General features: G+C 40.2%; 1 protein-coding gene across 3 annotated transcripts in view; it reads right to left on the reverse strand.

Annotated features, from left to right (window-relative positions):
* The window catches only part of LOC126267356 (titin-like), a 548,344-nt gene that overhangs the window by 385,928 nt on the left and 149,764 nt on the right, over window positions 1–12,652 (reverse strand). The window contains exon 1 of one of the 3 annotated variants that reach the window (XM_049972491.1): window positions 11,211–11,406. The exons of 1 other annotated variant lie outside the window; for it this stretch is intronic. In XM_049972491.1, coding sequence (XP_049828448.1) covers window positions 11,211–11,241 — 31 coding nt within the window. In that variant the 5' untranslated portion in view covers window positions 11,242–11,406. Of the gene's footprint in view, window positions 1–11,189; window positions 11,407–12,652 lie in introns of those variants that run through there. One more of the 3 variants, XM_049972490.1, reaches the window with a different exon arrangement.

A 12,652-nucleotide genomic window follows, 5' to 3' on the forward strand; every position in this document is an offset into this window, starting at 1 on the left:
CTGCTGCACTAACGATGACATAATAACTGGCTGTCGTATGAGATGCCCGTTAAGTGCCGGATGTAAAGTATATTTTCGTTATACAATGAGACATTACACGTCGGATAGCATACGCATAGAGTTTAGAGGTAATGACACATGATACACGTAGGCTGTTCTGTTATAAGCGCCTGTATGTCTGTATATACAATTTTACATATAAACCAACGAAGTTAGTAACCTGCAATCTTTTCCATTACCTTACCTAAACTTCCAATACATCATCAAAAATAGTGAAAAAAATACAGTCTGCTGTCTCTAATTGCTCGATAAGAATGTGACCTGAATAGCTCTTTTTATTTCTGTAAATTTATATGTTTTCGAACATATTGCGCTTTTTACATTTGAGAGTTTACGTGGAATTTTGATACTGTGGCGTACGTCTACGACTCTCTGCTTAGATGCGCAGACATATTTCCCCAAAACACTTTGGTAAAAAGCTTAATGTGTTAGAAAATTTGCGAATTTACAGAAATAAAAGTAGATACCCAGATCACCTTCTTAATGACCAGTTAGTGTCAGTTGACCATATTTTTTTAGTATTTTTGATGCTGTATTGTAAGTTTAGGTAAGCCAATGCAAGAGGTTGTAGGTTACTAAGTTCGTTAGTTTATATATCAAGTTGTATATACAGACATGTAGGCGGTTATAACTGGTCTACGTGTATCACGTCATTACCCCTAAACCATGTAGGTATGCTACCCCACGTTAAACGTCTCATTGTATAACGAGGATATACTTTGCGTCTAGTACTTAACGTGTATCTCATAGGACAGCCAATTATTATGTCATCGTTAATGCAGCAATCTGAAGCTATATCATCATATTAGCATGAAGGATCGTTGGTACAATAGAGTCCATCTTATCTCTGAACCGCAAAACTAAATATGGAGCTCGGACTCAGCTCAGCTACTTGATTTTCGTCATTGCTATTTGCTTAAATGCCGCCGTTTATAGTAGTTTCTGACACACACAAAGGATTACAAATCTCCTTCACGCGCTGTCATGACCTCCTCACAAACGCACTATTAGGGGCCATTCATATGTATTGTAGCTGTCCACATCACTTTCTATAATACACATAATTTCGATGACTCTGTGATAGACATCTCGCACTCAATAAGGCTTGCATCTGAATTAAATGACACTTGCTATAAGTCCAGCCCCCCGTGTTTTTGCTTACGCTAACCCTTTTGATGAATGATACTTCGCGGGACCCCTCCACGTCTGTCTCGCTTGGCATTCGCGCTCGCACTAGTGTGGTTTTATGTTTACGTCACGTTGCTTTAATTCAAAAATGTGTGTGAAATCTTATGGGACTTAACTGCTAAGGTCATCAGTCCCTACGTTGCTTTAGTAATAAACCAGATAGGTTATCTTTCAACTTTTTTTAAAGACGTGTTGGTTATTACTATAATTTCCTCACTTTCCAACAAGCAAGTAGTATGTATTAACTATAGATTTTATATGGAGCGCAAACCTAAAGTTATTTTAAATGCATTGTCAGATAGCATTCCTAATTCTTAAATGGGGTACTCTGAAAAATCCACCTTTATGTCTAGTGCAGCGGTATTTACTCCCTGTAACCACAGCTTCTGATCATTTAGCTTTTACTTCATACAGTGTCCAAAGGCGAGATAAAGAACTTCGTTGCGAGTCTGCCGCCTCTATGTTAACACGCCGCTTGCAGCGTAGTGGTGTGTGCCAAGCTTGGAATTGTATTGTTCGACGGCGATATGCTTGAATGGTAGGAGGATGTTATCAACTGTGTGCGTTTTATCAACTGTGTGTTTTTTATAAAGATAAACTTAAGCCTTGACTTCATGTAATGAAACATGGCATTTTCATAACAAGTTCCATAAGATACATGAAATGTTGTATTTTATGTGAAAGGTGAATTTAATTGTAGCCTCACACCTCCCCCCCCCCCCTCCCCCTCACTATTTTCATGTTTTTCCCTTAGATCAGCTGAAGGCACCATAAGACTGTTGAAGCCAGTCAACTTTGAACAATAAAAGTTTCTGAACAGCGATCGCGGCGTACGAAGTGTGTTCGTTCCCAACCATGCAAATCGCCCCCCGGCACAACTTGTGTGCTTTACGAAGCAGATTGATTGATCTTGCTTACGTTTACGTTTATTCGACTCAGATCGCTACCTGGACTGTTTGTGCAGACTTACGATGACTTAAGCTATGCTCTGTTGCTTCTGGCTAGCCTTTCACTTCGTTAATTCACCGTTATCAACCATAGGAAGCGCCTGTTTGTTTCTGGTCTCTTCATCACCTCCAGTGAGAGTGGTCATAAACTAAGTTCTGCCTATGCCAAGTAGGATAGAAAAATGCGTTTCACCTTTAGTGACTGGAGGGAGTAGCTCGAGCATGTGGAATAAGTTCAAAGATATATGAGCGGCTCGAAGACTTCTTGAATAATAGAGCCCAGCATGTTGTCCTCGACGGCGGGTGTTCACCAGAGACAAGGGTATCGTCTGGAGTGCCCAAAGGAAGTGTAATAGGACCGTTCTTGTACTTTATATACATAAATGATTTGGCGGACAGGATGGGAAGCAATCTGCGATTGTTTGCGGATGATGCCGTGTTGTACGGTAAGGTGTAGAAGTTGAGTGACTGCAGGAAGATACAAGACGACTTAGACAAACGTTCCAGCTGGTGTGATGAATGGCAGCTAGCCCTAAATGTGGAAACATGTAAGTCAATGAGTAGGAACAATAAGCCTGTAATGTTCGGATACCGTATTACTAATGTCCTGCTCGAAACAATGAAGTCGTTTAATATCCCGGCGTAACGCTGGAAAGCGATATTAGGTGGAACGAGCAAGTGAAAACTGTGGTAAGGAAGGCAAATAGTCGACTTCTATTTATTGGGAGAATCTTAGGAACGAGTGGGTCACTTGTAAAGGTGACCGCATGTAGGACGCTGGTGCGATCTACTCCTGAGTACTGCTCGACTGTTTGGCATCCGTACCAGGTAGGATTGAAGGGAGACATCGGAGCAATTCAGAGGCGGGCGGCTAGATTTGTTACAGGTAGATTCGAACAGCACATGAGTGTTACGAAGATCCTTCGGGAACTGAAATGGGAATCCCTAGAAGGAAGGCGGCGTTCTTTTCGGGAAACACTATTGAGAAAATCTACAGAACTGTCATTTGAAGCTGACTGTCGAACGATTCTGCTCCCACCATCATACATCGCGCGTAAGGACCAGGCAGATAAGGGGCGTACAGACAGTCGTTTTTTCCTCGCTCTATTTGCGAGTGGAACAGCAGGAGGGCACCCTCCGCCACGCACCGTATGGTGGCTTGCGGAGTATCTTTGTAGATGTAGATGCCGGAATGTTTCTGTGATATTTTGGGGCTACCAAGACTTGGGGACTATCAATCCTTATGTTTATTTCTATATTCTTGGATGACCAAGTTTTGCTCTTTCTGCTACACCTTCATGATGCCTGTGTTTGGACACTTCAGTCTTCCAAGATAACAACAGCCGTATTCAAATGGCTTCACACATACAGTACTGTTTTGACAGAACACTAACCTTGACCGGCACGCTGAATCACCCAATATTCATCCCATAGAACATGTGTACGACTCAAGCTTTAGTCTCCTATGAAATGCCTCAAGAAACTTATGGGCTCCCTTGGGGCCCATCAATCCGTATGTTTATTTCTACATTCTTGGTGACCAAGTGTCGCTCTTTCTTCTACACCTTCACGGTGACTGTGTTTGGATACTTCAATCTTCCAAGATAACACCAGCCATATTCACAGGGCTTCACACATACTGTACTGCTTTACAGAACACTAATCTTGACTGGCATGCTAAATCACCCAATTTTCATCCCCTAGAAAGCGTCTGGGACTCTTTAGTCTCACATGAAATGCCTCAAGAAACTTATGGGCTCCCTTGGGTACTATAAATCCGTATGTTTATTTCTACATTCTTGGTGACCAAGTGTCGCTATTTCTTCTACACCTTCATAGTGACTGTGTTTGGACGCTTCAATCTACAAAGATAACACCAGCCATATTCACAGGGCTTCACACATACTGTACTGCTTTACAGAACACTAATCTTGACTGGCATGCTAAATCATCCAATTTACATCCCCTAGGAAGTGTCTGGGACTCAGGCTTTAGTCTGATACGAAATATCTGAAGAAACTTATGGACTCCCGTCCTCGCTGGATTTAGGGCATTGCCAAGACTAGAGATTGTGGCGCATGATAACTGCGGTACATCTTCTCAGAGCTGCCAAATTTTTATTAAATGTGCTTATGTAACGAAGGAAAAGTAAGTGTAAATAAACAAATTCTAGATTTTCAAAAGATTAAATAGACTAATCTACCCATGGGAACTCAGTCAACTGGAGCAGTAGGTCGTTAAACCCTAATGGTTTCCATTTCGCGATCGATCTGATCTCGAAAATAAAAAAATTACCCTCGTATGCTATAGCTTCACAATTACTAATGGATACGCCGGGAAGGCATGATTAACGTTGGTATATCAGCGTTACAGATAAGAAATTTTCTCAGTATATACCGTTACCTACCGCTTTCCAAGCTGTGATTACTAATCACATTATTTCTGAATTGATAATTGTTCTCGTTTGTCCAGCAATGAGCTATTGTTAAATTAGGGCTAATCGCCCACTAGAAGCGCTGCTAGTTCTATGGAACCTCAATTAAATGAGGAAACTAAGGATATCACCTTCGTATAGAATCATTAAAATAACGAACATAAGTATCAAAGGTATTAAAAATTCTAACAGAGTGGACAAAGAAAAGAAACTCTCACTGCTAATATTTCGCTAAATTAATACACATGGAGAGGTCTCCATGTGGTGAGACTGACACATTGCAGCCATTCAACCTGGTGGTCCCTCGTTTGCGAGTAATGGACGAAAAAAATTTCGGAATGTCACGTTTTTGCTTTAAAGTATTGCAAAAGGAATATGTAACAAATGGTTGCGCAGCATTGTGGTGAAGGTACAGGCCTCACAAGCAGAATGTTGTGGGTTTGAATCTTGATAGATAATTTGAATTCTTTTGTTTTAAATTTTTCATCAAAATGATTATGGTCATTATTTTTATTCAATTAATTGGGTTAAATGGACTTTTTTATTTCTATTCCTTTGTCACATCATTTTACTCACCATATTAACTTTTTCATCTGCTCTCATTTTTCTTCCTACCATTCATTTTCCACTTGGAATCGATGTTCATGTTATTTTAGTTATTTTTATGTATGAACATCGATTTAATTTCTTCCGTTTTATCATCTTGTTTTAGTTCATGTTACTGCATTCAGTATTCTAGTTTCTCATTTTGCTCGAATTTCATTTTATTTACAATTCCTTCTTTCATTTAAATTTCTATCCGGATTACTTTGTCCACAGTGCAATAGCGATTTATGTTTTAAATGCTCGTACGACGATTACCATAAAAAAATGTAAATATTGTAACAAAAAACATGTTCTTGACACCACGGTACAGTTATTATAAATAGATTACGTCGTCTTTCATTTTATAACCAACACATTGTGTGTTTCAAATGTTTAAGTATTACGACACATAAATGAAAATAATTAAATTCACATGCACAAAAATTGCAAGTGGACAACGAATGACAGAAAAAAAATGAGAGCAAACGAAAAGGTTAATACGGTGATTAAATGATGTGACAAAATAATAGCAACCAAAAATTACAATTAACCCAATTAATTGAGTGAAAATAATGCTCAGATTCATATCGATAAATATTTAAAAGTTTCAAAGCACCTAACAAGATTCGAACCCACAAGATTTTGCATGTGAGGTCTGTCCTTTACCGCTACACTTGCACAACCAGTCTGTTAAACATCCCTTTTATAAAGCTGCGGAACATCACGCGAAACTCTGATTTTATTTAGTCGATTACTCGCAAACAAGAGCACACGAAGCTGAATAGCTGCTGGGTGTGATACCTAGGACCTTTACCTATATCACTGTATTGATGATTTCAAAACGTCGACTCCACCACTGCGGTCCTCTCCTTGTTATTATAGGAATTCCACAAGGTTTCCATTAAACAAGCAGTCTCAAATCAGTTTTAATTTCATTTCAAAATTACATTATGTTTTAATGGTGGTTAGTGTCTCATTCGATGTCAATTTATAAAACAGCTTGAAGAATGGGAGAGAAAATCGGCCGTGCTCTTTTCGAAGGAACAGTCACGGCATTTGCTGTAAGATAGGAAAACTACAGAAAACCTACACCTGAATGCAACTCCAATGTCTCAACCGTTAAGCTTCTTACTCGGTGAAACAGAATTGCAGAGCATAAGAGTCAGGCGCCGGAAGTCGAGTGAACATGTTACCTCTCTCAAGGTTTCTCTAGCGTGAAATAGTTCGGTGATGTCTCTTCTCTCGGAAATGAAGGCCCGTTCATGACTCACTACTGAGTGTTACCCTCCAGTTACTATACTTGTCGTTTCTGTGGTGATTGCTGTCGACAGAGCAGCTTCACATAGTGTACCGTAATTCGAACGCTCCTCTTCTGACTTCGTTAATGAACGACAACAAGAGCCATCACGCTGTTAAGTCTCGGGAAGTTTGCAGTCACGCACATATAATTTTTTTTTCGCAGTTTATCCTCAAAAGATTACACACCCAGATGTCATTTCTTTAATGGAGGCTACATACTTTACATTAGCAGCTACGTAATTTAAATGCAGTTTAGATTCAACTCTTAAGAAAAGCAAACTGGTCGCTTCATGACAAAGATCCATACTGAAGAACTGGAATCAAATATATAGACACTTGAGAGTGGAGACACGTTTATGAAAATCATAAGATTTGTAATCTCCTCCGAATTCCATGTGTATATCACAGACAACACTTGGCGGACTCCTGTAGGTCATTTTTTTAATGTCTTTATTGGCCTTTAAGTATTCACCCACACAGCCATCTATATATAATTTCTAATACCGGTACTTAGCATTTAAATCTTAAAATTTCTTTTTAGTTTGTCAAGTGGTTTAAGTAGGTCGGGCACAACATCTCTGCTTAGCTATGTAACGAACTGGAACGAAGGTTCTAATGTAAGCAACATTGCCAGATGCAAACTCATTGTCACTAATAGAGTTCTCGTTAAATTTTGTGACTGATTAGATTCATAGAACTACAATAGGTAAAATGTTTCAGCCACTTCTACATTTATATTATTGTAATACCACTATGCATTTTGATGGTCATGCCATCTTCATCAAGTAGATTATCATACTTCTACATTACTGTATTTGTTTATGACAGGGAAGTTATGTGGCACCTTGCAAGCATACGTATATATATATATATATATATAATGCAGAGTTTATGTCTGGGATCTCCTGTGTGACAGGTATGTTGTGTAGGAACAGTGTCAGCCGGTCAAATAAACATGCTCTGCAGGGCAGCCTGTATATCAGGAGCAAGAGGTGGTTTTTGATGGACTCCAACATGCAGTCTGCCCTATATGACAGGCATGTTGTGCTGAATTAGTATCGGCCTACTTTACCAACCTGCTTTGTATGGTGGGCTGTAAGTCAGTTGCAAATCAATGATTTTCAAGACCGTGATGTGAAATCTGCCCTGCGTGACAGGCATGTTGCGAGTGTAGTATTGGCCAGCTTTATTGAACTGTACTGCAGTCGCTACACGCGCTGATGAGCATGGCTGGGCACAGGTTAAGATGCATGGAGGTCGAGAGAGACATAACGAGTTGGAGAAGGGAATGGACTAAGAGAGGGAGAGATGCTTGAGGCAGGTGGAATGTGTCGAGGGCTGGTGGATAGCTGCAAAAGGAAGAGAGGGTAGGAAGAGATGGAAAGAGAGGGAGGGAGGAAGATATGGTTAGAGGGAAGGGGGAGGCAGACGCAGTCACAAACAGGGGTTGGAGGAAATGTACAAGAAGAGGGAGAGGAGGAGATGAAGAGACAGAGAGAATGAGGAAGAGGAGATCGACAGACAGAAGTGTGAAGATGAGGTGGACAGACAGATGGGGGAAGACGTGGCACAGAGGGGGGGTAGGAGGAGGAGGTGTGTTCAATATGTGTTGAACGCATATGTGGTGAATCCATGAGTCAAAGGCTAGTATTGCAAAATTAACAAGTTTTATAGTTCAAAGCTCTGTCACATGTAAGACATGTAAGCCGGGATGCATGCCTTGAAAAGGGTGCGACCGTTTTCCTTCCCCTAGCTGGTACTCCCTCTGTAATGACCTCGTCACCTGTGCGACGTTAAACCCCAATCTTTCTTCCCTCAGTACTGCTGTTGGGAGCCCAAATTACAATCAGATGACAGTCGTTAATGACGCTTTATAGGTTTTATGCGGAAGGTTGTGGCACATGATTGGAATATATTTTGCAGCTAATTTCAGTACAAATTTTGCTGAATATACACCATGTTCGTCACTGAAGCTACCCACCTTCTAGAATAAACACATGTGTGCTATTTATGCAGAGCTCTTTCGTTGCAAATACTCCGTACTGACTCTACCAATGCAACATTTCAGGTGCCAAGTCTCGAACTAGATTTGCAGTGTGTACCATGATTAATTGTGAATACTGCCACAGGTGAAAATATACGATAGTAAAGGCAAAAACATTCCTGTGTACATCAGTCTGCAAACCAGTCTTTCATGATGTAATAGAGATTGTATGGTTACGACCCTCATTGTCCTAGTTAGAGTAAATTATTTCAGTTAACCACTTTTCGATTAAGCCCCCTCTAATTCTGACCAAATTTCGCCTGTGGTCTGCCTTAACAAGAAACACCGATTCAACATATTACCTCTGTACACAAAAGGAGGTATTCCACCGGTCGTCTTTCCACTTGGATATAATACTGCACTCACTTCTGCAGCTAGTTACGATTTCTTCCACGTACTTTGTAAGACTGCTCCAGTCCTTCAATTGTACCAACGGGAGTTTCGTATACTTCACTTCTGAGATGACCTCAGATAGAACAACCCATTTGTCTCAGGTCAGATGATCTTGGAAGCCGCGGTATAGGTACTGGTCGACCTATCCATCTTGGACCACATTGACGCGATAGAAGTCGTCTCACATCATCTTGCCGGGGCCCATCATGCATCTGCCATATTCTCCAACCACGAGCCGAATTTGAGCCCAATTATATGAAAACTTAATAGACAAGTTTGCATTTCAAATACGTTTGTAAAAAGTAACTTAAGGTTTAATACTGAAGTCAGAAGCGGCTAGTAGCCACACATATGTTGTTATTTCGCAAATGGCTAGCTTTCGGACCCATGTTTACTGGGACGTTTCTACTTCTTTTGTCGTATACTTTCATCTGTGTCAGTTTCCGCTATTAATTATGATCCATCCAGTATTACTACTGGATACACTCTCGCTTATGTTAAGTAACCTTTAATGTGTATTTTCGAAATAATTCTACGTTCACGTGGTCACAGTTTAACAAAGTTATACCAAAATCTTCCCGAAAACGTTTTTAAACAGAAACATATTATGGCCCAGCTGTGTTACATATTTTGATTTATGTTCCAATATCCTACAGAAAGAAAACATTCTATAATATCAGATGCCCGAAAGGTTACCGCCTGGCACCGCCCCCGTGGCTGAGAGCGTACAGTATGTCCCTCCCTTGTTCAGCGTTTCTAATACAATTTATGCATTCGGACTTCCATTCTTTCGCGTGAACGCCTAAATATGTAAAATACCATTGTATTCTAGTCTGTGTTAATAGTTACCCAACCAGATCCCCCTAATCATATTTTCCTCCTTGCTCGTATACTTGCCACTAGATACAACTAGTCATTCCTCCTAGCAAGCAAATAGAATTTGGAGCAAAGTCATAACTTCGCATTATGCTGTAGCTGGAGAAGAAACACGACTTCCAAGTTTATCTACATAACATATATTAAACGAGCTGTAATACGGAGTGATTCTATCTTCATCTTCCCATAGTAATGAGGCGTAGAGGTAATATAAAGACTAGAAGATGCCGTATACAATGTAGGAAAGGTGGACCAATGACAGGGTAAAAAATGTACCGGGATAGAGCAAAAACTTATGCCAGCATTTCTATGACTACCTATCTCCCGTTCAGGATAAAGACGTGGCTAGGTAAGCAAGTAATGTCACCGAGTAACATATATAGACGCTGTTGGCGCAATTACGATACTTAAATAAACGAATCGACTTTAGATACATGAGAAACCGTGCTTTAGAAAAGACTAAACCTGTCACAACATCGAATGTAAGATTTATCATGCTATAGCTTCTAAACCATATCTTCGGAATTAAGGAATTACTGCTCATTCCTAACAGAGCAGCGATGTGATCTCGGTTCTTTTTACAAAAGGTACTTTCGATTTTCCAACAAATCGCCTTCCTCTAACCTAGCAGTACCCATCTCACGTATCAGCAGATTGCGTGTGGAGTCAAGTTCTACAACAACTTCTACTTTAGCGGTCGATCCTCCATACTCTCGTACTTTGCATGGTACAATTTCATACTATTCACAGGCTCTTTGCCACTACGTACCTGTAACTATTTCTCTCATTTCATTCACAGTTCACGTCAAATATTTAGATGCGCACTTCTCAGTACAAAAATTTCTGTGGTAAAATTTATTGTGTTCGAGCAGTGCGGAAAATAAACTAATATAATAAACGTGGCTCATTAATATACGATTGCTTCATCGCGTTTGAAACAATTAAACCTGAATACCGTTGTCAACAGAGCACGATATGCAACTGCTGCGCGATAGATATGTAAAGACATTGTTAAACTCTGTAGATTTGATATCTGTCAGTGTTCCCCGTTACGTTAACTGCACAGTTACAAGGGCAGGTGCGACCCAATTCGGTAATAAGTTTTTCATCAAACAAGCTAAGGCGCTGCATTATTCTCCGCAAGTAACACACGCGTGCTCTAGAGACTGTGGGCTACACAGAGCTCGAACAGAGGACTGTCAAAAGTGTTGTGAACGGTATTTGTGCGTGCAGCAAGGTCGGCACTACAAAAAGAAAAACTGTACAAAAAAATAAGTGGCTAGAAATAAACTGCATGCAGGTAAAAAAAGAGATGCGACCGGACTGAGCGAAACCCTGAATTTCCTGAGAGTTGATACGCTACCTTCGTAGACATCATACGAACCCTTTCTGAAGTAGGACTGAACGCAGCCCATGTCGTTGCCGGCGACTGTCCGTAAAGAGACGTGTTCACATCGCCAGCCTGGTCTCACTAGGTGCCCCGGCACGACACACACGCACTCACGCACTCGCAGCAAGGTTCGCTCCGCTGCCGGCTGGTAGCCCGTTTGCACACCGACTGAGCTCCGCGCCGCTGGCTCCCCACCACCGCGGCTGCCGCCACGCCCCCTCTCTGCGAGCCGCCGTAGTTCGCGCCGGCGGCCGCACGGCGCGCTGTTGACGCTCTAGTATCGACGCCAATCGGAAACTCCAAAACGTTAAGCTGAAGAGCGGGTACCCTCTAATTATTTGGAGACCGTAAATTGGAACTCTTTTGCTGCTCGTAGTGGCTATGAAGTTTATCTGGCTCTGTGGTTCAATCCCATTACTTTCCGTTGCCTTTTAAACATTACGTTTCATGCGAATCTCTTAATTTACCCAGCCTTTTTCTCTAGTTTTAGGATTCGTGGCTGCGCAATAAACCATGTACAAGGTGTAAATCATTTCAATTTAGTCCATATCTGAATTATTACACTAATTTCGAAGTTCATATTTAAACTTGTTTATACACAGGCTGCACAGTTTTACTTTTTTTTGGCATTAATCCCAGTTCTGTACTTAAGTTACAGTGAAAGCAATATTAGTAATCAAGCATTTGACCAGCTTACAAAATTTGACGAAAATACTATAGTGCTTCATTTACAAAAACAGAGGTTCCGATTCAGCGACCTTCTGGGGCAGGGGATGTTCTTGAAATTTAGACTTCTTAAAACGTTATTTTGACGCTTCTCTCATTGCTTCCCTTTCTGCTGGTAAGAGTTCCCATAGACTGCTTCCTTGAGTGTTATTTCCAGTACCTCTTCACTTCGTTTCTTATGTTTCAATTTTATTTTAACATTCCCCAATAATATCACTTTTAAAATACTTCCTCTCTTTTCTACTCCTCAGTTCTCATACTTCACACTGCACTTCCACATTTCTTATACTACAATATACTTTCAGAAAATTTGTCTGTAATACCAAGATACTTTTGTATACCAGTACAACTCTTTTATTGAAGAGACCTTTATGTGCCTGAACCATCGTACTTCAGATATCTTCTTTTTGCAGTCATCTTGCATAATTTATTTTCTATACGTCTTTCACTTTTTATCAAGGTGTTTGTAACTTAACCACCTAAAAAAACCGTAAGGACTAAGAAATTTAAAAAATTGCCGAAAGATAGAATAAAACCAACCAAATTTAATGATTAAAATTTAAGTAACGTACAAAATATTACGTAGTTAAACTTACAGAAATTAAAAAGAGCTATAGTATCTGTTAAAGGCAACTATTTACTGTCACAAGAATTTATTCTATTTATTTTGTGTTTTGACTTTTCTAACAATGTAAGAAACACATTTAACT

Source organism: Schistocerca gregaria, chromosome 4 (assembly GCF_023897955.1).
Source record: "Schistocerca gregaria isolate iqSchGreg1 chromosome 4, iqSchGreg1.2, whole genome shotgun sequence".
NCBI lineage: Eukaryota > Metazoa > Arthropoda > Insecta > Orthoptera > Acrididae > Schistocerca > Schistocerca gregaria.